The sequence below is a fragment of the Equus caballus genome, chromosome 6 (assembly GCF_041296265.1).
Source record: "Equus caballus isolate H_3958 breed thoroughbred chromosome 6, TB-T2T, whole genome shotgun sequence".
NCBI lineage: Eukaryota > Metazoa > Chordata > Mammalia > Perissodactyla > Equidae > Equus > Equus caballus.
Genome location: NC_091689.1, coordinates 72,004,179 through 72,030,764, shown reverse-complemented (window position 1 = coordinate 72,030,764; position 26,586 = coordinate 72,004,179). Strand labels below are relative to the sequence as shown.

The window sequence follows — 26,586 nt, the reverse complement described above, 5'->3', positions numbered from 1 at the left end:
ATTTTCAAAGCTTGTTCAGAGAACTGGTCTTTCCTGTAAATATTGCAAATTTAATGACAACCTCTTGATTCTTTTAATAGAAGAAAGTTTATATCTATGTAGCTTTATTGTTTATAAATCAGAAAGCCTGAAACGCGGGGTTATTTTCCCCCAGTTATTTTGGTAGTGAAATATTTCAGAAAACATCACTCACAAGCTGTCTCCATCAGAATTACCATGAGGTATTTATTTTTAAATGTGGATTCTTGGGCTCTACCCCAGATCTGCTAAATTAGAATCTCTGAAGGTAGGTTCTGAAGCAAATGCACTGTAAGCATGTTCCCCAGGTGATATTTTCACACATATAGTGTGCTCTGTTAGGGTCATGGGAAGGGAAATTAGTTTTTTCTGAGTATTTAATAATAATCTAACCCCTGCACCAGGTAGTTAATGTAACATTACATCAGACATTTTTGAGAATGCCACTTATCCAACACACTTCACTTCCTGTGGAGAACATCTTTGTTAGGGAAATTATATCAGAATTCCAAAATGTAACAGTATACTTGGTTAAGAGAGACCCTTTTCTTGAAATATAAAGAATGTGCGAAAACTGCCCAGGACACTGGAGGAGCTCCTTTCGTCCAAGGTCTTGTTGTATTGGACTCGAATCTAGGTGGCAGTCATGATTCATCTGACAGTAACTACAATTATTTTGAATAATAACAAGTGACTGATAAAATATCTGTAACTTGTTAAATGAAAGGAGATAGGTAATTCAAGTAGTTTTAAGTTTTAAAGGTATGTGAGTGTGTGACAGAACTAAGTGATCTTTTAAAATTTATTTCATAAAGTCATGTAAGATACCTTTGCCTTCTCTTAAGAAATTTATCATCTCATAAGGGTTTTGACCCTGTCTGCTCATCATAATCACCTGTGCAGCTGTTTAAAACTCAGATATCTGATCCCCAGAGACTCTGATTCAGAGTTTGAGGTCCATCCCAAGCATTTGCTTCCCGTAGGAAGCCGGGATGGAGAAACACTGCTAGATGTAATAAAGAAGGTCAGGGTATAAATAGTGATTTTTAACAGATTTCAAAAAAAAATGTGTTAAAATAAAAATAAATTTGTGCTTAAGAAGGGTAAACCTTCAGCTCTTTAGGAATTTTGTGTATCCAGAATGGTCCATTCCCCATATTTTGCAGGTGGGTTGGACGTTTCTAGATGTGGATGCAAGGGTCCTATTGCCCGTACTGCAGAACTCTCAGCTAGGGTATGTGTACCACACAACCCCTTGACCTCAACTGCATAGTCTTAAGACTTAGGACTATTGTTTTGTTTTGTTTTCTTCAAAAATAGCTGATATTGCAAAAATCTGTGGTACTATGATTCATCCATTCAACCGGTACTTATTGGGATCTGCTGTATGCCAGGCATTAGGATTGGACATATGTATGTGCTAGATATACCATCTTAGAGTTTATATTTTATCATGGAGACAGGTTATTTAATAAGTGTTATGAAGGAAGAGTATCATCTTTCCTTCACTTCTTAAAGTATCAAGGTTTCCTGGTTGAAAAAAGTCTTCTCTGTCCCATGACAATATGCTGTGGAAGTAATTCGGGAAAATCCTTAGAGATTCAGGTTCTTTGATAGACAGATTAACAGTAAAATTCATGTTTTGTTGTGTTTGAGGAGAGAGGGATGGTTTTCATAACAGACCTAATATATCTCCTCTCTTCCTGAGAGACAGACCTCTTTTCTGTTTCCCAATTAAGGGCTTGATAATCCTTTGATAAAAGTAATGCCTCAAACTATTGCTATTTCTGGTTTGAATTTTAAGCCAACAAGGGGAAAACAAACAGTGATTTTAGGTTCATGGCTTTTTTGACCCAGTACGGCAAAATAAACTTCTGATTTTCCCTTCAAGCCTCCCCTTCCTTGAACTTTTTTCTACAATATTGAAAGTATGCTGCTACTAATGATAATGATAGTTCAATAACTAATATTTTCTAGCATTACAAAAATCTTTCAGATACATTATGATATTTAAAATTCACTACAATTCTGCCAGGTGAATATTTTCACAAAGCCCCATTTTATAGAAGACAAAACTGAATTTTGGAAATGTTGTGTGCCTTGCCCAAGAGCAGAGTCAAGAAACAGCAAAGCTAGAACTTAGCCACTGTGCTTATCTTGACACGTCCCCTATAGCCTAAGCAGCACCACCTCGACTGTTACAGGATCCATTGCACTTCCCCAGTGCTTCCCACAGTTCTTCTCTTATCCATTCTTTTAGTAGTATTTTTGGTTATATCTTAAATTACCTCCCAGTTTAATAACTTTACAGTACATAAATGACCTCCTTATATTCCATGTTTTAAATATACTGCCCCCTTCAAATACCTTGTACAAATTAACGCAGCCATATTTTCCTTGTCCATTCTTCCCATGACCCTTTTTGTTTATCCTCACAATGGCTGGAACAATAGTCAGAAATTTGAAAACTTTGTTATTTACCATCAGGATGTTTCTCAGGGACTCAAAAATGAACTTTTTCAGCAATATATATAATCACTATTCCTATACCCTAAGATCAAAGACAAAAATTCCTCTTCCAAGTACTAACAGGAAAGACGAACCCAGTCACACATCACTTCGCAACAGGGATACGTTCTGAGAAAAGTGTTGTTAGGTGATTTTGTCATTGTGCAATCATCATAAAGTATTCTTACACAAACTCTAACCCTGTTCCTGACCCTGACCCCAGTCCCAACCCAACTACACATCTAGGCTGTATGGTACTAATCTTATGGGACCACTGACTTATGTATGGTGTGTCATTGACCAAAATGTCATTCGCATTATGCGGAGCATGATTGTACAATGTTATATCATTTCTGGCATCTTAAAGTCTTCAAAAAGAAAATGCTACTCTTTAGTAAGAAATGCTCTTTCAACTCCTTTTGAAATATTTAGTTTGTCACTTTTTAGTTTACTGATTTGGGTCTTACATGATGAAATGCCATTAGAACAATTTTCTTAGCAATGAAAGGAACACTTGGTGTAAATCTGTTGCCTTCTGTACCTCCTGACATATTAGGCACTCAATAACGTTGGTTACATTAATTGATTTTGAGATCGTCAGCAATGCAAGGCGGTTTGTTTTTTTGTTTTTAGGAAATCATTACCAATCTACTGCTTGGCTAGCAAGTGTATTTGTTTTGAATCTCACTCTTGTCGTGACTCACAGTGAATGTGTTAGTGAGTTTTTCTGATAATTTGTGTATATATATTGGGAGCATTTTTTAATCCAATAAAGATAGATCAAGGTATTTTTCAGAGATTTGTCTTGCCAAACCCAGTCTGCTTTGGAAGAATGTTGTCAACTATTCTCTGATGTAAAACTTTTGTTTGTTTGTTTTAGGTACCACCGTAGCACTCATTATTCTTGCTTTGGGATTTCTGCTATCAGCCCAGGTTTCCCCACCCATCACTTTTAAACCGATAGCTCCGTCAGGTCAGAATGCTACTTGCACAAGATACAGGTGAGATTTCATTATGATCTCCTTCGTAACCTAACTCCAGTAACTTTTTTATTTGCTTTTAACTTTTCTACAATTTGAGAGATGAGTAGGAGCTTGTTTATGAAGGGAGGTAAGAAAGTGGGAAAGGTGGTAGAGAGGGACTACCAGGAAGAGGAACAGTATGTGCAAAGACATGGGGGTGAAAGTGCTCAAGGACAAATGAGTTGTTCGACACAGTTTTGGTCATGTTTCTCTGGAAATTAAAAGTAGGGATCATTACGGAATCTAAGCAGAAATGGCTGTAAAACTATTTTAGATCATATATAACTCAGTGACAGCTGCATTCCAGGTGAAATAAATGACTTTAATCAGTAAGTAAACTTTTTCATGAAGTACATGTCTGATATAGTTGATTATCATCTGGATATTCTATTAATTAATTAATAATTCTATTAATTGATCTTCTCTGAGTTCCATAGGTATCTCTTCATTCGTTTAAGCAGAAAAGAAAGTTTCTTCTCACCACTAGGGTTCTTCAGAGGATAAGAAAGTAGAAAGAGGTGGTAGAAGAGAGTAAAATGTGTTCTAGGGGCCAGCTGCAAGTTTAAGAGCTTGTTCAGTGTAATGCCATACACACCGTGTGAGAGGTGGATGGAGACATGGATGAATGGGAAGACAGATGGACTGGAGAATGCAGAAAGGAATTAGTTAAAGATTTCATGACTGAACAGATCAGTTCATATATTTGGTAGCAGTTTCCAAGTTTCTTACTTCATTTTAGTGGTTGAAAAGGCTAGAAACCCTCTTAAAACATATGGACAGAACAAAACCTAGCTTTAAAAACAAAAAATTATATTCTTCCAGCATCAATTAGATGGACACAAGTCTGAAATCAGTGGGTAAATGATGTTATTAATTTATTAATAGGTAAATGGTTTATTAATTTTTAGTCAGATACTTCTATATGAAATTAAAACATTACATTGATAAACTAAATTCTACTTGGAGCTTCTTATTGAGCTTGATTTATGGTGGCTTCTCATTACAACAATGAGGAAGATATGTATTATGATGCCTTTCCGGCCCCAAATTGTGATATCCACTTGCCATTGGAAATGAGCAGTTATAGCTCCTCCTTTCTCTTGCTAATGAATAAGATTTATTTATTTTATTTATTTATTGGCCTACTGATTTTTTTATAGTCTTTATCTTGTTTTAAAGAATACTTAAATATATCTTAATAAAAGAAGTTAACCTTAGCTTAGACTATTTCTGGATGCAATGATCTTTACTTTCTTTGGACATCCCACCTCAACTGCTAGAAAGATGGTAGGGCCATTGCCAGAATTATGCGTGCTCTACTTTTGTTTTTCTTGATGGATATTTTAAGTAAAATGTTTTTAACAGTTACCTCTAAAAACTTATTTAAAAAATTGCTCTTTGAGCAATATAGAATACTCTCTAGATCTGATGTCTGACTTAACAGTTTAGATTCAGAATAAGACTGATATAGTATTGGGTCAGCTAAAGGCAGAAAGTCAGCCAGAGAGTATGAAAAAAAAATTTTTTTGAACTTTTGACACTGGAAAGGTATGACTAAGTTTTTAATGATTCACATAATGAAATAATCTTCCTGACATTGACTTTTAAAGTTTAAATTAAAATATTTATTGCCCTAGTGTAGCTCATTGCACAGCCATTTATGATCATCAATCTATTAATCCTCCTGATCCTTCTAAGTTATTATCACCTACCTAATATTTCAATATAAAATTGTAATGGAATGAGAGAAGTGGTACAGTCTAATTGTATTTTTATCAAAAAAAATGGGCAGCAATTTTTGAAAAGAGAACCAAATTTTAGATGTCCTTTGCAAGTCAATAAGTATGCAAAACAATTATTTATTGTGTGCCTTCTTTCAAGTAACATATTAGGCTTTGTGGGAATTTGACGGTAAGTATTTATAGTCTGAGTAATTTTATAAAATACGCCTGCAGTCCCCTTGCTATTTTTCTTGTTAAAACTATCCATGCACGTTTCCTCTTCCATTAAGATAAGCATGCAAAAGTCCTGTTTATAGTACCTTAAAATGAGTAATGTTCGTACTGTAAATGGAGGTGATATGCTTTCCCCATGGAATGATCCATATAGGAAAATTGAGCAAATACAACATTTAAAAAGGGAGTTGGTTTAATATCTATCTTAAGAACATTGTATACTATTGTTAGGAGTGTAACTTTTTCTCCATTTTGGAAAGTAATGTAGTTCTGCCCAATAAAAGTTAAATTCCTTTGCCCATTGACTCAGCACTTCCACTTACAGAAATCTTTAGACTAAAGTGATGAATATGTAATCCATTCTGACTAGAGTAGCGGAGAAGATTTGAGAAAGTGAATGGTTCAAGAACAATGGTTCTTTATTTTAATTCGGTAAGTATTGATTGTATAGCAGGCACTATTGTAGATTAGGGCCCAAAATACTGTAGGTTGGGGTCACAAAAGACTTTGAACCCAAGAGATTGACTACCCTAAATAATTTTCAGTGAGAACTTCCCCTTTTTAGAATATTTTAATTTTTTAATTGATGATGTTTTATTCCAAGGCCTGGTTAGATTTTTATGAACTGAATTTATGAAAGAACGTCTTTCAGATCTGCTCTTTTTAGCAGATAAAATTGGACAAAGATAAGGATGGATAAAAGTTGCTATAGAAAATGTGCAGCCACCTGAATAAAAGCTGTCACAAGGTACCAACTGTGGCTAGGAGAAATAACTCTAGTGTGGGTATCATCTGAATCATATATCTGTGTAAGAATATACACACTCATACTCCTAATATCACTTTCAGCCCCACGTTCTCAAATTACTAATGTACTATCCCTTTTGTATCCAATTAAACATATTTTCTTATGAAAGCTATCCAAGCTTTGAGGATTCAAACCTTTCCTAGGTAACGCTTCCCTCAAATCCTTGACATTTTATTATTTAGAAATGTGATCTTAGTATATGTAAATTACTACCCTAAAACCTTTCAAAGTAAACAGATATTTCTTAAAGTTTACAGTTGTAGAATTTCAAGGTACCCTTGCCCTAGGGTTTTCATCTCATCTCATTCATTCACGCATGCATGCATGCAGTTAAAAATATTTATGGAGCACCCACTCACAGGATTGTAGTAAAAATGAATTAATGTATGCAAAGCACATAAAACAGTGCTTGGCACATAATAAGCACTCAATAAATATTATAGTCATTGTTTTAATCAATAAAGCCTATAGTAAGAGATGACATTGGGATGATGGGTAGAAGTCTTTCCCATCTTTGGAGAAGACTACCCTGAGGATAAGATGTTTGAACTGAGCTCTGAAATGGGGAGAAGAGTGTACCAGGCAGAAGAGATAGCAGGTGCAAAGACTGTGCAAGGCAGTAAGGAACTTGGCAAGTGCAAGGAACTGAGAGAAGGCTGATGGCTTAGAGAAGAATAAGAGAAGGCTGGTAAGGGAGGCCAGAGCCAGATCATGCAGAACCTCAGAGGTCATGATCTTCAGTCCAGGAATATGAACCCATGGGGAGTTTTAAGCAAAATAGTGACTTGACCAGATTTTCTATTCTGAACTTTCTCTCTGGGGTGGGGGTGCACACAGGGCACATGCTGATGCAGGGAGACTGGTTATTAGAGCTTCTATGAGAGAGATGATGGTTGCCTGGACTAAGGTGGTGATATTGGAGAAGAACAGGTAGGCAGATTCTAGATATGTTTAAGAGAGACAAGTCAATAGGAATTAAAAATAAGTAATTGATTAACTATGAGCAACCAGGTAGCATAGATCATGGAAATGAAATGGGGTAATTGAATGAGGCCATTACTACATTTTAGTAGGAATTGACAAAAGGGACTGTGCCTCTAATTCATTGCTCTTTTTCCGATTACTATTTCTCAATTTAGAGTCTTACCTAGAATCATCTGAGGAGGTATCTAAACCTCCATCCCACTCCCACAGATCTGCCTTACCAGGACAGTGGAGAGTAGGTTAGAAACGCGTCTCCAGGTGATTCCAGTCCATCTTCCATTTAAGAACTACTACCACAATGCTTCAGTTTGTTTTAACTGCCAGCTTCCTTTCATTTCTTTTTTTTTTTCTTCTTGAACATTGTTAAACCAAGAGTTCAAAAATAATCAATGTGGTTCTTTTTCTGTAGAGTAATAATTTCACGTTTTCCTCTCCAGATGAAGTTTCCAGACATCCAAATCCACAAACTGTTGCTTCGTCTTTAGACTTCCCTATGGCAGTGACACTAGTTTTACGGAACTGTATACACCTAGCTAATTAAAGTTAGTCCCTTCAGAGTTCATTTACAATAAAAATAATTTTGCATTCACTGCATTTTTCTCCTTTTGCTAATCTTGTGTGATTTAACACACATCATTGGCATTGGCACTGTAAGGCTGTTAGATTCCATCATAAAACTTTGATGCAACCTTAGAAATGTACAGAAACCCTGTTAGCTCCTGTTTTTTCCTAGTATTTGGCATCCTGCTGACTGATAATGTGTTTATTTCTAGTAATTCTTAGCAATTTGATGATGAATGTAGTATTACTCTGTGAGTGAAACTTTCCGTTTTTGTCGAATTTTGTTTGCCACTTTCTGATTTCCTTTAAAATTAACCTCTTTTAATTTTTTTTGGCCAGATAGTATAGGCTAATATGCCTTGTGTTTAGTATTAATAAAACAACAGAAGAAAATATATCTGTTAAATCATATCCACAGACCTATTTCAGATGAAGATAAATGTACATAAATTTGGAGAAAGGGAAAATGAGAGTTCAAACCAAAAGCCCACAGAACCTTATCATGTTCCCTTATCTCCAAATAAGAGATGTACATGTCTTTTGCAAGCACTTAAATAGCCAGTGCTGAATTTAACACCTGGATAGGAGGATGGTGGAAGAGATTCTCGGAGGAAGTTGGCCACTTCTGGGGCATATTCACTGAGTACTTCATGACCTTTTTCTCTTGATGCGTGGGCTTTTGGCCAAGGGCCTGCAAAGCCCCTACAGTGGCAAGATCCCCTACTCAAACTTTGTTTTCCACAGTCAAGAAGTACTTCTTGGGAAGCCTGAACAACAAAAAGGAGGACTTCAGTTTAAGTGTGCAAAGAGTGGGGGAAGGGCATTCCAAGAAGAGGGAACATCATGTGTACAGGACCTAAGCAAGGAGTATGGCTTCTTCAAGGAACTTACCAATGAGCCTGGGTCATAGCAAGCAAGCAAGAGAATGGCACAAAGATAGACTGGATGGCAGGCCAGTGACAGACAATGCCAAGACCTCAAAACTGAGAATTTTGGACATCATCTTAGAATATTGAGAAGCCTTTAAAGGGTGATAAAATGAGAATGACAATCAGACTTCTGTTTTTAAAAGATTACTCTGGATGCAGAGTGGAGAATTGATTAGAGAAGGACGAAGGATGATGAAGGGAGATCAGTAAAAGAACTCAGCAGCCTAGGCAAGAGGAAATAATGCATCTTTGCCAGTGGCAGTGGAGATAAACTCAAGATATTTTGGGTGAGGAGTGACAGAGCTGAGTGATTGCATGGTTGACATACAAGAACAAATGCTTTACACATAGTTAGGATAGCACTCAGGTAGGAGGAGTCCAGGGATCTGAAACCTCACTGTAGACCACTTCTTAGAAACACGATTCCAGAGGTATAAATGGGGAGACCCTTTCCTTTGCTTTCCAGTTAAATACAGAAATCACATAATAGGAATAATACTTAATATTTGCTGTCACTTATACTCTTGTTTGAAATGCCGTTTTCATTCCAACTTGAACTCAAAAGACTTTTGAGCAAAGCTCTTCTGAACTTATCTATTTAGGTCTGAAGTAACATAAAAAGATAAAGGGAAAAACCTGTATCTCTGATAACCCATAAGGACCTGTATTCTCATTCTAGAACTCTGGTCATTGCAATGAATAAATAAAATCAACCTGGAGTTTTGTTCATATTTCAAGTCAATCTACTTCAGAATATCATCCCTATTTTGTTCTATGTAAACAAAAGGAATATATTATCCAGTACTGTGATAGCAGTGGATGATAATCATAACCACGGGTGTATTTCTTTATAATAAAGGCCTAGAAAACTTTACAGATAATAAGTAATAAATAAAATTCCTAAAAAAACTTAACTGTTCTCTTATTAAGTTTAAATAAACTGAAGATCACCTTCTTGTAAATCATGATATTGAATGAATGATGAAAGCAGCTTAGATATTAACATTTAAACGTTCCAATTTGTTAAATTACAGGGTTTTCCATCGCATTGTAAAAGCATGTTACATAGCCCCTGGTATGCTTTCCCTGTCTGAGTGGTTGAAAAATACCTATTGCTGTAGACCAACATTTTGATTTATTTTTAACACAAAGCATAGCAACCTGGTTAAAAGAATCTGTTCAGTGAAAGTAACTTTAGAAAATATTATTTTGGTTGGCTGGGTGGTTGAGTGAGTAGATGCATAGATGGATGGATGGATGGTTTTGAAAAAAGAAGGTAGATGGTGCTGACTAGGAAATTTTAGTGTAATTTTTATCCTAGAACTTTGCTGCTATAAGAGAGTTGATGATTTAGGACGTTTCCAAGACTTTCTTTCTTCAGTGCTTGGCCTTTACTTCTAGTCGTGGCTAGAGCATGACTAGTGGTACCTTTTGTAGGCATGCCAGCACATGTAGCACTTTAGGCTTGAAGAACTCTGGGCATGCAACAAGTCATGGGTTGCTCAGGTAATGCTTTAGTGAATTTTTTATATTCTTGCATGGTATTAACAAAAGACTGTTTTCTTAATATTAATAAGTAAAAAAACAAGATAGCATGACACATGCCTCTTGGATTATAACATCCAGGTTATATGGTGAATAAATTGAAAGACTAGAAAAATGAAAGCACGTAACCTAAACAATCTGGTTTTGGAAGCAGACAATCAGCAATTGATTGTGTGTGATTCTACACAGTTTAACAATCAAAGAATACAGCACTTTAGGAAAAAATATTTATACACATTTGTAGTCAGTTCATTCTTCTCATAAACATTTTTGAGAGCTGCTGTGGGTCAGGGGATATTGAGATTAGAGGAAGAAAAAGAAGCCTATTCCACATGGAGCTCACAGCTAGGAGGGAGAAGGATAGAGATAAATAATTGCAGAGCAGTGTGATAGAGGCTGATAAATGTATCAGAGCATGCCCTGGAATAATTTATTTCTCCTGGGGCCATCACAGAAGGCTTCACACATGAGGGTTCTTAACTTTCACATTGTTCTGGACCCCTTCTTAGAGTGTTGTTTTTACCTGCATTAAATAAATTATATAGGAGTACAAAGGAAATCAATTATGTTGAAATCTGCTTGCCAAAATATTTTTTTTTTAAATAAGCTTGTTATATAGTAATGTCCGTACTTCTTCATTAACATAACAGATCTAGCTGCAGAGTTCATACCATAGTTTCAAAACCATGCTGAATATAAAGAGTATTTTGAGATTTCTCCAACTACTATAATGGGATATGAAAATATGTGATTTCTGTTGTTGTCAGTAGTTTATCGCCTACATTCAGAATAGAAGGAAATGCTAAATTTCAGTAAAAGGTTAATGAAATACAAATATAATTTTTTTCTCATCCAAGTTTATGGGTTTGACGTTCAGAAGCCCTCACAAAGAAATGAGGTTGATCCAATTCTTCAAGGGTGAGTAGGAGCTTCTCAGACCAGTGAAAGTGGACAAGCATCCCAGGGCATGAGAGCAACCTGTGCAAAGACAGAGACGTTGGAACAGATTTGCTCTTCAGGGAATTATAAAGTTGATACTGCTGGAGAAAGGGGTACCAGTGGCGAGATGAGGCAGAGGGAAAGGCAGGGCCTTAAATACTAGGTCAAGACGGTGGTAGAGGGAAACCATTCCACAGCATCAGGCAGGGGAGTAACATGATCAAATCTGAGCTTTATGAAGAGTTTTCTGCATGAATTTTGGGATGTATGTTGGAGGGAGCCAGTATATATTTGGCAGCCCCAGAGAAAGATAAGGAGAGTCTGAAGTTGTTGCGTAATGTGAGCTTGGGACGAAGCTATCTGTGGAGGTATGATTAGGGGTAGACTGGTTAAATGTTAAAGGGAAAGAATGAGAGAAAAGGGGTTTGGGCAGGTCAGTTTTATGGATATTCAGTGGGGGTTAAGCAACTCCAGATGATAAACCTGGGAAGATAGATGGACCATAATTCCAGGCCTGCTTTTTATTTGAAAATATTAATAGTTTCTGTTGGTTAATTCCTTACTGTATGCAGGCGTTGTTGGATATCATCTCATCCTTAAACTTCCCTAAGAGGAAGATGCTGTTATTATCTAATTTTATGGATAAGAAAATAAGGCTCAGAGGGTTTATGTAACTTGCCTAGAGTGGTGTAACTGGCAAGTTGCGGAGCCATTTTGTTCTCTCCACCAACACCCCCCTTAGTCAAACTAATGGCTTTTCTTTGAGTATGTGTCAATATTACAGATTCTTTGAGCAGTGTTCTAAAGAGACTCCAAGTATCAATTACCTAAAAAGCAAAGGGAAGGGTTTTAAGTTCCACATGTTTAAATGCCAGTTATTTAAATACTAAGTTTTATTTTGTTTTGTTTTTTGAGGAAGATTAGCCCTGAGCTAACATCCATGCCCATCTTCCTCTACTTTATGTGTGGGCTTCCTGCCACAGCATGGCTTGCCAGGCGAGGCTTGGGTCTGTGCCGGAGATCTGAACCAGCAAACCCCAGGCCGCCGAAGCGGAGCATGTGAACTTAACCACTACACCACCAGGCCAGCCCCTAAATGCTAAGTTTTTATTTAACAAAACACTCCCCTGAAAATCAAGTACCAAGTGATGAAAATTGCTAAAACCAGAGACACCTTCATGAAATTCTACCCCAACTAAGTGTGCCGTTTGATTGAAGTAACGTTAAAACTCCTTCAGAGGTGTTCAGCAGCCAAGGTTTGTGATGTAACAGATGAGGTGCTGGGTTCATGTACAGATTCCTAAACAAACAGAGATTACAGAACTATTTTCTTTAAAGTCACTTCCAATGACTTCATCTTCTCAGCAACTCTGGTCCTGGCAAAATAGAAGCTACTAATTAAACGCCATGCTATAGTGGCCTGAATAAAGACCTTGCTGACTTCTGGGAGAATCGTTTATAAATCCCTGCTTTAGAACCTTGTCAGAATTGGATATGACTCCCTTCATTCTTCTAGGCTCGCTTTTGGTTCTTACTTTTGATTTTTTTAATTTATTTTTAAAAAGAAATAAGTTAGAAGTTTTAAGACACTGACCAGGACATCAGTCATAGAGAGACTGGACTGTAACCATCGTTCTCTTTCCATGATAATGCCGAGCAACACTTAGATATTGCTTACATTGCTTCAGCCTTCTGCTGGTAAGGTGAGATTTCTTTGTTTTCCAAAAAGTACGTCTAGTTCTGGACCCCCGCAGAGGGAGCACAGTAGACACAGAGGCAGTTGCCTATAACTCAGCGCCATTCTTGGGGTGCATAACTAGGCGGTTGCTTCAGGTGGGCAAGATAGTTGGACCCTTTTTATTATTTCCTACAAAAAAATAATGGGCAGTAGTCTTGGTCAGCCGTAGGTCTGTTGTCTTCTTTGAGGTACATTCGGTGGACCAGTCCCCTTTTTCCTTTAAAGCAGCATGAAAACATTGAGCAAGACAATAATTTCTTGACACAGATTTTGCATAGGAATCGTGTAACCTTTTAAGTTTCATTTGTTGCACTCTGGAAAGTACATGTGAATTTTAGTCTGACTTACTCAGGAGCAGTTGATTATGGTCACAGTTTGTATGGTGATGTTAAGAGGGCTTTAGGCCCCTAAAGGGAAATTTGACCAGAATATCCCAGAACAATTCCAGAGACTGATTATTTTTATTTTTTATTTTTTTCTCACGGACTAAGTTATTTCCCATGAAAACACTAACCCATGTGACTGAATGTCTGATCAAAACACTGTTATTTACTGAGCTACTTATTTTATACAAACTTTGTAGCGAGTAGGATTAGATACTTAATAACCACCTTACACATCTTACCTTACCCAAACCCCCGTACCCCTGTATTACGGTCCTTCCTATACTGTGCTTCTCCCTGTGATGGCAAAGGGATTCAGTATAACATCTCCCAGTGTCCCCTGTTCTGAGATGACAGGATAAAAGACAGATGAGACATTGTTCCCATCCTCAGAGAAATTTCAGTTTGTGGAAGAGACAGATGCTTTTACAGTTGCCTATAATCCATATTTAACATAAGGGTAAAGAATATCATTCTTTTAGATTCTTGACACAGTGAAATACATGATTCCATCATTTTTGGAAGGGAAATGTTGAAAATTTATTTTAAACTGTGTAAGGGTACTTAATTTGCAGTGATCAGTGGTCTCAAAGCTCCGCATGTCTTAAGGATACCATATTATTAGGTAGCTGATAATACAGATCTGTTCTTCATTCCCTGACTTTTCATTTGATACATCTAGTGTGACTGGGTTTTTCTCCATGTGCTTCCGTGTAGCATAGTTACCAACTTTTGTGAAAACCTGTTATGCTTATGCTTTGCTTAGCAGAGCTGTGTTGGTTTTCCACCTCCAAGGGTCTGAAACTACCTCCTTTCCCTTTCTCTTTCTCCCTTTCCCAAGCAGAGGGAACTTGCTTGCCAGTCACGGTCAGCACACAAGTGAGCATCATTCCCGTGGCCTGGGATGATCACCCCTCATCCCCTGCCTCCATTAGATGGGTGGCCATGTGGCCAGCTTCACCAGGAGTCCCTTGAGTTTGTGGAGGAGAACAGCCAAAGCCCCACCCTCATGGTGGCCTCTGCTGTGGTGGCTGAGAAGGATAGAGAGTCTCCCCAGCCCCGGTATCCTTTCCATACCCTGCTTCAGGTGTCTGTCAGAGGCTAGTCCAGAAGTTTAAAGAGCAGGGACTTTCCCATCCCTGAGGCAGAGGGGTAGAGGCCTCTGGAAAGAAGACCCTGGATCAATGCCCCTGGTTCCCATGGAAGGCTCCCACGGTGGGTCCTCTGTTAGCAGATGTCTCTCACACTTTCAGACATTGAATTCCAGGTAACTTTTCAGAAAATGGATGCTACCTACAATTCCATTTGGGAACCAAGGGGTGAGCTCTAAACAAAAGTAATAAATGGTAGGAAATAAACCTGAAGAGCCTGTTAAGAATTTAAATTATAAGAAGTCACCTGTACCGGTAATAAGGATTTTTAACTCTCTCATTGAAAAAAAAAAAGAGATCATGTGAAGCTATTAAGAAGACTATCATTATCAGATTTGTGTTTACAAAGGTCACCTTGGCAGCAGAGTGGAGATGGTAGAAGAGCAAACCATTAAGAGTTTAAGTTAAGACCTCAAGTCAAGGGATGAGATGCGGTCAGGTCTTGGTGACTGGAATGACTTGTAATGTTATTTGTTAATATTGTTTAACTACTCAGTTTTTACGGCTTGTCTTCCGAAATAGGAATCTGTGACTTGAGAGCAGAAATTATGTTTTTTCTCTTTCATTCTTTTTCTTCTCTTCTTTGTGTCTTATATACCTAGCAACTAACATCGTATCTTATATAAGGTACTTGTTTACTGATTTAACCAGGGCCTGAGACCTGATATGTGCATGACTGTGGTTTTGGCTTGTATATTTTCCTCTGTAACTGCAATAATTACATAAACTGATCTGGAAATTCAATAAGAGATTTTTCTGTCAATCTTATGCCTACCTCAGCTAATGGAAGGTTCTGGAACAAGCCCCTTGCAGTACCCTGTAAACAGCTCTTCAAGTCTGGAGATACTCTGATGATGCTTCATTTCCATATGATTGGATTCGTGCATTTGGCTTTCAGCACTTGTCTGTTTTGTTCTGATAAACTCAATTTGAATTGAGTTATCAAGGAAGATGTGGAAAGACACAAGAATCTAAAGATTTTAAACTGCAGGACTAAAGTAAAATTATAGATACTAATAACAAAAACAGGAGAAAAAATCATACCCCCAAGAGAATATTTTTTAAAAAATCAGTAGAGCTTTGAAATCTAACCAGGAAAAAAAAAAAAAGAGGAGAATGGCCATATAATTCAGAATGTAACTGAGGATCTACAAGGTCTTTGAAGATTAAAGTATTAAAAGACGAAAGCAACAAATTGAACATACTCTAGAAAAAGCTAAGAAATTTACACATAAATGAAACTCAAGTAAACATGAATCTGTGCAACTCTGAGAGAGACAAACTTGGTAATTATCCTGTCAGAGAGAAATCGGAGCAACAGAATTGTAGCACTAAAAAAAGAAGTTACCCTATAAGGAAGAGTCATAAAGGATCAATTTACCACCTCAGTCAGGGAGGTGCTGAGGTAAGACAGATAGCGTCATGAGCACCTCGAAAAACAGAATCACAAAGCAAAATAACCTTGACAAGCTAGAGCACTCACCGTCACTGTCAGTACCGAGCTCAAGTCTCGAAGATAAGAGGCAGTGCTCTGCCATGGAGGCTCGGCCATTCTTGGGTGGGTGAGATTAATGGAGTGAGGCATTAACTCAGAGATTTTTTTAGGTCACCTTTTGTGGTGTCCGCGTAGCTTGAAGGAACCAGTGTGCTTGTTAAATGCCCCATTCACCTCTAAACATTGACTAAAGCCCTGGGGAGAATCAGTATTACAGATTCGCAATCAGTTGTATGTACAGAGACACTATTAGGGACACTTCCCCACTTTTCCATCTCTCTAAGGCCTACGTTACTGAATACTAACCATTTACTAGTTATTGTCCCAGCTCTTAGGGAAACAAGATATGAGAAACAGCCTCTTGTCAGGAGTTGGCTTTAACTTAGAATGGCTTTTATTTACTTTTTAAACCCATACCCAAGTCTCATATCTTTAGAGAGATGTCGGAACTTGAGTAGAAGCTGATATTTTAGAATATATTTAGAAATGAGCAAAAATATGTCAAACATTTAAAAAAATATTCTTGTATCAGTTAGGTATTGTGTTTGGCTATATATAACAGAAGAACCCAAAATAAATGGCCTAAACAAGAAAGAAGTTTCTTTATCTCTCATGTAAAATAAATTAAAAGGTAGGGAGTTGGAACAAATGTGCTAGACCTAGCATCATGAGGGATCCAGGCTCCTGTCTTTTTGCTGTTCTCACATAAGTATTCTTCACAAGTTCACAAGGATGGTCCAGGATGGCTGCAGGAGCTCCACAGTCACGTCTGGATCAGGCCAGAAGGAGAAAATGTAGAAGGAGCAATGCTTCCAAGCTCAATCAGCTTCCTTTGAAGTCTTTCTGAAATCCCACACGGTACTTCTCAGAGGCCAGAGTTAGCCCCATGGCCGTATCCAGTTGTAATGGAGACTGGGAAATATATTATTTTATTTAGCAGTTGGAAGAAGAACCGGGGGATGTAATGATCCCAGTTAAGAATTGATTCTCTTACAAAGGAGGAAGCAAAAAATGGATATAGGGATAAACTAGTAGCAGTCTTTGACACATCAGTAGAGATAGGCAATGTGTTAACTTTATGGGCCATTTGTGAGTGGTTCTGCTTGACAGCAGAAAGGATAAGTTAATTGACCAGATAGGGTTCTACCCATTTTCATGGTTTAGTTCTCTTTATAGTGATTAAAAGTCTAAGGTCATATTTGCAGCATTTCTTGCAGTGACAAAAAATATGACCCTCTTAACTAATTTGCCTTCAGCTTTGCAATAGAGAAAGAACCATTAAAATCTCTTTCATTTGTCCTATTTCTTAGGTCTTGTAAACCAGTAAAACAGCTGCCCTTTTTCATATATGAGTAAAATATTTGCTCATTTATTGAAAAGGAATAGTCATGGCAGCCACGATTTATTATATAATCACCTTTGTTCCAAGCATTGTGCTAAGAGCTTTACATGGATTCTCCTTTATCCTCCAGCAAAACTGAGGTTGATGCTATTATTTCCCCAATTTTACTAATGATGCTGAGGCTTAAAGAAGTTAAGTGAATTACAGAATTTCATGTGGTTTGGCAGACAGTAGAACTGAGCTTTAATTAAGAACCCAGCCCTTAACCACTCCGCTCTTTGTTCTGAAATGTACCACTCAAGCAGTGGGCTGCTCCTACTGCCTGGAGAGGGTGTCAAACGCCCTTTGGGAAGAGGACAATAATTCCTATGATTAAAGGGCAGTATATCTAAAAATACCTATGTTTCTGTGTTTTCCTTCATTCACTGAAATTGAAATTCTTTTTCTGAGAAATCTTTTTTTGTGAATTGTAGTCTATTTGGGACCTAAAGATTTTTAAAAATTTTGCTCATTCATTTTCATTTACCTGTATTTATTCAGCTCAGAAAATTCTTTTTCTGCCATTTTAAGGATCATCATAGAACATCTTCGATATAAAAACAAGTGCTTAAGATAAAGTAAAATCATTCTGAAATATTTTAAACAGTTCACCACCTAGAGTTTCCTTAGAGCAGAACAATCTTAAGCACATAGTTTTGAATATGAGTATCTGATCCAAGTTGAATTGTAATTTTTATTTTGTTTTGTTTGTTTTGGATGAGTGTTGTTTTTAAGGCCTCTGTTACATAGATACATGAATATGGAAAAAGTAATTTAAGACAAGAAGCAAATATAGATGAGATGCACTTACAAAGAAATACCCTTCAGGCAAATTAGACTATATCTGTACTCTCAGATGAGGAAATGAAGACCATGAAAGCCACTCTCTTCTTAGCTTCCTCCTCTAGTTGTGGAGATGAATTTTATATGTGAACCTGAATATTTTCCTTAAAGAGAAGAATCACTGTGTGCTGATATTAGTATTTTGACACTCCCCACCCCCACACCGACATCACTTTACTGATTCCTATTCGTTTCATCCACCTTGAATTCTTTTTAATTTTGTGAAATCCTGTCAGTGTGGCAGGTTCTAGTTGTAAGAGCACACGATTCCACTAAATAGAGTTGCAGGCGTCGAAGGACGTGATGATATACAGGGAGATGACTTCTGGGCTCTGTCATTTCATCTCTATCACACAGCACAGCTTCCAAATCAAAGATCATTCTGGGGCCCCAGGGACTGATTTCTCTCTCTCACTCTCTAAGCAAAACTCACTTTGTCCTTCACATTCAAGCATGTCATTTCCTATCAAAATCAGAAAGCCCTCCAAGTAACTGTGGAAGAACTGATAAGCAAGGCCGTGTAAGCCACGATGTATTTTTCCTTTTGATTTTGCTGTCTCTGTATGAAGCACTTACAGTGTGATAAGCATAGTGCCAGGTGTTGTAGGATTTGATGAAAAATATAAAAGAGTTTCTTTCTTGGTGCATAAAGAGGTACTTGCGCAATACTTAAAAATACACCATCAATTATCAAAGCAAACAAATGAACAAAAACAGGTCCCCAAAAGAGAGGCAATTTTAAAAACTGTTTGCACAGATAGGTTAAAAAAAAAATAAAGTGCTTGCTTTAAAACAACCTCTTTTTTTATGTTGACATAAAGAAAATATATTAAAATGAATGTGACCATACATTCACAAAGGATGCAGATACTGTATACTTAAATTTCAATTAGTGATACTCCAAACAGTAAACATTAACTAGTTCAGAATAAAAGTTGATCCCCATTTCCAAATTCATAATTTAGAAATCATTTGTAACTATTTAGCAGGTGTTTTGGTTTAATTTTCCTTTTTGATTTTCAAAGTCATGAATTTATTTAAGTGCATATTAAAAACCAGCACAGTCTTTTCAATTCACTTGTTCTGAAGAGGAATATTTCTCAGGCGTATTTGGTGGAGACAGACTCTCCATAATATTTCAAGGAAAAATTAACTGCTTTAGAAAATAAGTAAAATTTTCCTTCTTTATTTCCTTACTTTCATTTTAATCTGAAATGAGGAAATAATGTAATTTCCAAAGTCCATGAAAGACTCAGACCCTGAGCTGAGTTTACACCTCACTTGCTCTCTCCGTGCACTGGAAGTAGCGTTGAAAGCTCGATGCGTGCCTGAGGATCCAGATATGTTTACAAGAGTTTGGTCTTCATGGGTACTGAATACAAAATGCTTCAGTAGCAGATACTGTGCTTTCTTGATTACTTAGTTATTTACATTTTATATATTAAACAGATGGATGTTCTCTCACCTGAAAAGGTTACCCTGAATCGCTTTTAAACGTTTATATTCTAATTCTGAAAAGCTTCAGAACAGAGAATATTTGTAGTTATGGTTTCTGTGCACGGAAAGATATTTATGAGTTGCTCACTATTAAGAATTTTACCATTACATTTAACAATATTACCATACTAATGAAAGGAAGTGTCCCTCAGTGTCCACTTCCTTAAAGTCCCTCTTTAAGCACTCAGTGTGGTACTTAAAGTTAAACTTTGACTCCGTGCTGTCAAACTGTGGTGTCAAATGTGATCCAAACTGTGAGGTCAACAAGGACTCTCTACATACCCTGTGACTTGAAATATCAGGAAGTTATCAATAAGTAGAAGAGTTGGTGTTTGGAGCAATATGCAGAAATCAGCAACTGATATCAGGTAGTGCGAGTAGTTAAATGCATGTTGCAGGAAGAGTGTGTGTTATACAGCTTTGTAGGGACACATCAGCGTTGATACAAAGATATAAACTAAAGCTTATATAAAAGAGTTTTCAAATGGTGATGATGAGCCCCAAACAAAACTGTGTTCTTACATTATTTTTATTTACTATTATTTTGGTAAATCTCTGTTACCTACATATAAAGTACCTGTCAACGAGACAGTGATCAGTTTGTAATGCTTTGATTAAAAAAAAAAAAAGTGTGCTGGTAGCTTTTTAAGCCTGTGCCAATAATCGTATTACTATTTAAGCTGAAAACCAGAATGCTACACAAATGAGTTGAGTTGGTATAGCAGTCAGCCCAAAATAGGCATTAGTAATATAACAACAACACACACAAACAAAAACACCAAAATCTTAGTGGTTTAAAGCAAGGAAGGCTCTGCTCATGTCCTGGAGATCCAGGCTAAGGGAACCTCCGCCATTTTGTGATGCCCCTCTTCCCTCAAGTCAAGATTCATCACAGACTTGAAATGGAGAGCTGGAGCGTTCAGTGCCAGCAATGAAAAGCTTTTGGCCTACAATTCTTACTTCCACTCACATTGTCTGGCCACAACTAGTCGCTTGGCTGCTCCTAACTTCAAGAGGGCAGAGGATTTTAATCTTCTATAACCTTGAAGTGGTGGGCAACTAGATATTGGTGAACTGTATTTATATCTTCCACAATGTATTTGCTGTTTTATATTGGCAGATTCCCTATCATCCTTTCTGCAAAAGCCATAAATAATTTTCATTTTGCTGATTAGATCACTACTATAAGTAATAGATAGCATTGTTGTCTTGAATACATCTCCTTCAGTTATGCCCATTAAAAATGACACAATTCTTCAATGGACCATTTCTACCACTGCGTTGGAAAAATTGACAACACTGAAGACTATATCTGTACCAGTACAGTTGGTTAACAATCAAATATCAAAACGTGTGCATGGAATAGTTTGGCATTTTTTCAAGACATTAAACATAGAGTTACTGTAAGACCCAGCAGTTCCACGCCTAAGCATATACCCAAGAGAATTAAAAACATATGTTCAGGGGCCAGCCTGGTGGTGCAGCAGTTAAGTTCACATGCTCCACTTTGGTGGTCCAGGGTTCGCCAGTTCAGATCCCAGGTGCAGACCTATGCACTGCTTATCAAGCCACATGCTGTGGCAGGCGTCCCATGTATAAAGTAGAGGAACATGGGTACAGATGTTAGCTCAGGGCCAGTCTTCCTCAGCAAAAAGAGGAGGATTGGCAGTGGATGTTAGCTCAGGGCTAACCCTCTTCAAAAAAATAAAAAAGAAAAGAAACATGTTCACACAAAAACTTGTATACACCTGTTCATAGCAGAATTATTCACAATAGCCAAAAAGCAGAAATAACCCAACAGTTCTATCCACTGATGAATGGATAAACAAAAATGTATCCACACGATGGAATATTACACAGCTGTACAAAGGAAAGAAGTACTACCACATGGATGAACCTTGAACACATTATGCTAAATGAAAGAAGCCAGAAACAGAAAACCACATACTGTATGATTGCATTTGTAGGAAATGTCCAGAATAGGGAAATCTATCGAGACACAAAGTAGATTAGTTGTTGCCAAGAGATGATGACAGATGGAAATTGGGAGATATAGGGTTTATTTTTGGGCGTTGGAAGTGTTCTGGAATTGGATAGTCTGGTGATGGTTGTGCAAATCTGAATACATTAAAAATTACTGAATTGGAAACTTCAAAATGGTTAAAATAGTAAATTTTATGTTATGTGAGTTTTATCTCAATAAAAAAAGTTTATTAGGGGCCGGCCCTCTGGCTGAGTGGTTAAGTTTGTATGCTCCACTTTGGCAGCCTGGGGTTTTGCTGGTTCGGATCCTGGGCGTGGACATGGCTCTGCTCACCAGGCCATGCTGAGGCGGCATCCCACATGCCACAACTAGAAGGACCCACAACTAAAATATACAACTATGTATTGGGGGGATTGAGGGAGAAAAAGCAATTAAAAAAAAAAAAAGATTGGCAACAGTTGTTAGCTCAGTTGCCAATCTTTAAAAAGAAAAAGTTAATTAGAAAGAAACAATGTGTCACAGTGGTCACCACTTTTCCACATGAAGTGTTGACCATTCTGCCTTCATTTTGCCGGGAGTGTAGCCATGCTTCATATGCTATCGACACAAGACAACAGCAGATTCCAAATCATCTGTGCTCAATTAATATTTTTTTTATCTGTCACAATGTCAGTATCTTCACTATGCTAATCAGTTTTCCCAAAGGCGTAACTTCACATTTCAACCAACTAAAGCCTAAGTAGAATAAAATTTGCACTTAGAGTCAGAGAGCTTGCATTAGAGACTTCTCTCAGCTTTTCAGAGCTTTGGTTTTCTCATCTGTAAGATAGGAATGCTAATGCATACCTCACTGGGTTGTTGGAAAGAGCAGATGACACAATATGTATGAAAATATTTTGTAAATCTTACACTGCTATAGAAACCATAGTTATTTTTTCTTTCCAATTTTAATTTTAGCCTATTTCCTTTAAAATTGATAGCCTGTTTTCCTTTAAAGAAGGAAAGATTTAAAGATTTTCTTATGAAAATCTGGGTGTTTGGAGTTGACACACTTAGATCTGAATCTCAGCTCTGCCACATTTTAGCTGTGTGGCCTGGCTCAGATAGCTTAATCTCTCTAAATCTCAGATTTCTCATCTAGAAAAGGAGAAAAGAAATCCTCTCTCATAAAGCCAAAATAAGGATTAAATAAGAACAGGTAATTATTTAGTGCGGCGCTCTTCACGTGGTGAGCTGTCTGTGAGACAGCCACACCAAGTCTCGTGATAAAACTTACCCTCCAAACTCCTCTTCACATCTGCAGTTACTAATTGACATGGTCTGTTAGCAAACCTAAAAATTCCAGTCTCTTAAATGTTCCTTCGAATATTTGTTTTCTGTCTCTTCAATAATGAATAATGTACCCTGTCACCAGGGAAGATTAATCACTTTTTTTTCCTTCAAAGTGGCATGTTGCACACTAATTAGATGGTATTTGAGTGCCTATGGGTTGATTACCAAGTTGCATTGTCAGTCTAAATTAACTCTCAATTTATTGACAGAAAAAGTTGTTTATGTGTATATATAAAATGTACACATTTATTTACCTAAATACACATATGTACATATATGAACATACGTATGTACATGCCATCTTATATTTGCAAAGTTGGAACTGAGGTTTTTGTTTTGAACTCTGTTGATCAAAGGTTTGTGCAGGAAAACACCTAGGCCTGTTGAAGGTCACAGGCTTGGCACGTAAAGCGCTCTTCTCCCTCCCTTCCCACTGAGAGTTTATTGGTGCACTTTTCTCAGATGAAATGGGAGAACCAATCCAAGAATTCATACAAAAAGATTAGACAATTAGTTACTAGAAATTAAAGCCTAAAGTACCAGTAAATGTTTAAAAAAAAACCCCTGTGACCAATAGGCTACATTTGCCCTATTTATAGTGCCAAAGCACAAGAGCCTGTGATTGCTTTTAGTCTGCAGGCTTCACTGCTGTCAATTATTTTTTGCCTCTTAACTCAGAAAGATATTGTATTCTTAGTCTCAGTGTCTAAGGGGAAGAGATGAGAACTACGACCTTGTTCCAGAAGGTTTCAGATAGTTCTACATGGATTTGATCTGAAAGCCATGAATTATAAGGAATAATTCACAGCTTGATTCAAGCCTCAATCCAGTGATTTCATGGACCAAGATGTAGAGAACAAGCTGTAACTTCTCTAATAAACTACAGAGAGAATTACCAAATCTGCTGTGAATATAAGGGATACATTCATCTCCTTACTTATTCAACCGGTATTTATTGAGCACTCATCTATCAGGCAACATGGAAGTCACTAGGAATAAAAGATGTACAAGACAAAAGTCTCTGCCTTGAGAAGGTCACAGTGTAGGAAAGAAGGCAAACTAATCACAAACTCTGAGAGAAATAATGGATGCACGGTAATAATAGTAGACGCTTGTGATCCTGACAGCATAGTGATGCATGCATCTAATTCTGCTGGGGTCAGGAATTGTCACAGAGCAGGGGATGCCAAATATGAGTCTTGAAGCAAATGTGTAGGGAAACAAAGGTGGAAAGTAATAGTCCAGACAGAGAAAACAATACGAGGAGAAACATAAGAGCATGTCATATTCTGAATTCTGCAGTTTGTAGGGCACCTGTGGAGAAACAGCAAGAAAAGACTGACAAGATAAGAAGGGGCTACATCATGCTGTAGTAGGGAGTTTGGTCTTCATCCTATAGGCAATGGAAAGCTGTTGCAGCATTTAGACAGGAGAGAGTTCTGATCAGGTTAGATTTAAGGCAGTGGAGAAGTTGAGTAAAAGGAGTCTAGAAGCAGGAGGACTCGTTAGAAGACTTTTGGAAGAGTTCAGGTGAGAGGTGGTAAGAGTGGAGAGTGGAGGGAACCAAACGTACTTTGGGGATAGACTTGATGGAATTGTAGCCAGTTAAATGTGAGTGGTCTCGGAGCATGCTCAGGTTTTTAACTTGTGTCACACAGAATAACAGTAGGTTTGATAGGAAAGCCAAAGATTGAACTGTAGGTGTGTTAAGTTTGAAGTTCTTGTGAAACATCCAGAAAATCAGACAGTTGTGACTATGGGTCTGGCACTTACAGAAGAGAAGCAAACTGGAGAACAGGTCGTGGAGTCTCACCGCCTCAGTGGTAGTAATGGTCATGTAAGGCTGATGGTTCCCAGAAAAAGTGTACGGAATAATGAAAGAAGATTGCCAAGAACAGAACCAAAGGAGAAAGAACCAAGAGGAGAAAGAAAAGACTAAGATGCAGCAGTCTGCGATATGAAAGAAACGCAAAGGGAGTAGGGTCAAGGGATGAGAAGATTTTTAGGAAATGCTATTACTGAGTGACGAATTAAGATTAGGAGAGACAGTTGCCCAGAGTTAGCAATGACTCTGGCAGTCTCTGTGGGATCAGCTTTAATGGAGTAGTGAGGCATGACTTGCTTCATGAAATCAGTTCCAGGAGGTCCCCAGCTTTTTAAATTAATTTCCAAACATTGATTTAAGTCCCCTAGAATTTTTCTTTTGATTCTTATGAGTTCCCTACTTACACAGTCCAAATGGGGAGAAGAAATCACCTGACATCTACACTCTGGCTGAGAAAGAAGGCAGGTGTCCTGGCGTTCTCTTTATAGCACGGCAGTCCCCCCTCATCTGTGGGGGACCCTTTCCAAGTCCCCCAGTGGATGGCTGAAACTGGATGGTACCAAACCCTGCATACACTATGTTTTCGTCCTATATGTGCATGCCTCTGATAAAGTTTAATTTATAAATTAGGCACAGTGAGAGATTAACAACAATAACTAATAAAATAGAACAACTATAACAATATACTATAATAAAAGTTATGTGAATGTGGTCTCAAACTGTCTTCTTGTACGGTAGTCACCCTCTACTTATTGTGATGATGTGAGACTGTATAATGCCCACATGAGAAGATGAAGTGAGGTGAATGATGTAGGCATCGTGATGTAGTGTTAGACTACAATTGACCTTCTGACAACACATCAGACGTGACAGTGTCGATGGTCAGATGTCAGGAGCAGACAATGTCGATGATTACTTGAACACGAGCACTGTGATACTGCGACAGTCGATCTGATAACCAAGACGGCTACTAAGTGACTAACGAGCGGGTAGTGTATACAGTATGGATCCGCTGGACAAAGGGATGATTCAGGTCCCAGGCGGGATGGAGCAGGACAGTGAGAGATTTCATCGCACTGCTCAAAACAGCACACAATTTAAAACTTACGAATTGTTTATTCTTCAATTTTCCATTTAATATTTTGGACCGTGGTTCGCCACAGGCCACTGAAACTGCAGAAAGTGAAACCGCAGATAAGGGGGGCCTACTGTTCTCGAGTAGAAATCTGGTCCTGCAGGGGACTACAGGCAAGGCAGGTCGTCCCCCAAGTAAGGGTGTTCTCTAGTAAATTGGATTCCGAGTCACCTGCTGGAAGCAGCGGGAGCAGTTCAGACTGAGGAAGGGATAGTGAAGAGTAGGGAAAGTTTAGAAGAGCTGTCACAGGACGGAGAGTGACATTATTGCACAAAGTAGGTACACAGATTCATGCCTAACGAACGAGTGAGTGAGCACAGTTACCCACAGAGAATGAAAGTGGACCTGTGGCAACACAGCACCCTAACACCTGCATGTGCCACCACTGATTTTCGGAAATGTAGGCCACACCACAAAGGCATTTTAAGACCAAACACTGTTCTTAATGCTCCGTCTCATTGAGTTTAATGAGACATACTTAAAAACAAATGGACCATTTTCTAGAGGGCCCAGTTCACACTTGACTTCACAGAATGGAAACTAAAAATGTTCC

General features: G+C 37.8%; 1 protein-coding gene across 1 annotated transcript in view; it reads left to right on the top strand.

Annotated features, from left to right (window-relative positions):
* Positions 1-26,586, top strand: part of SLC2A13 (solute carrier family 2 member 13) — a 332,739-nt gene that overhangs the window by 226,061 nt on the left and 80,092 nt on the right. The window contains exon 6 of the mRNA XM_070270126.1: positions 3,407-3,527. Within this exon, the coding sequence (XP_070126227.1) occupies positions 3,407-3,527 (121 nt within the window). The remainder of the gene's footprint in view (positions 1-3,406; positions 3,528-26,586) is intronic.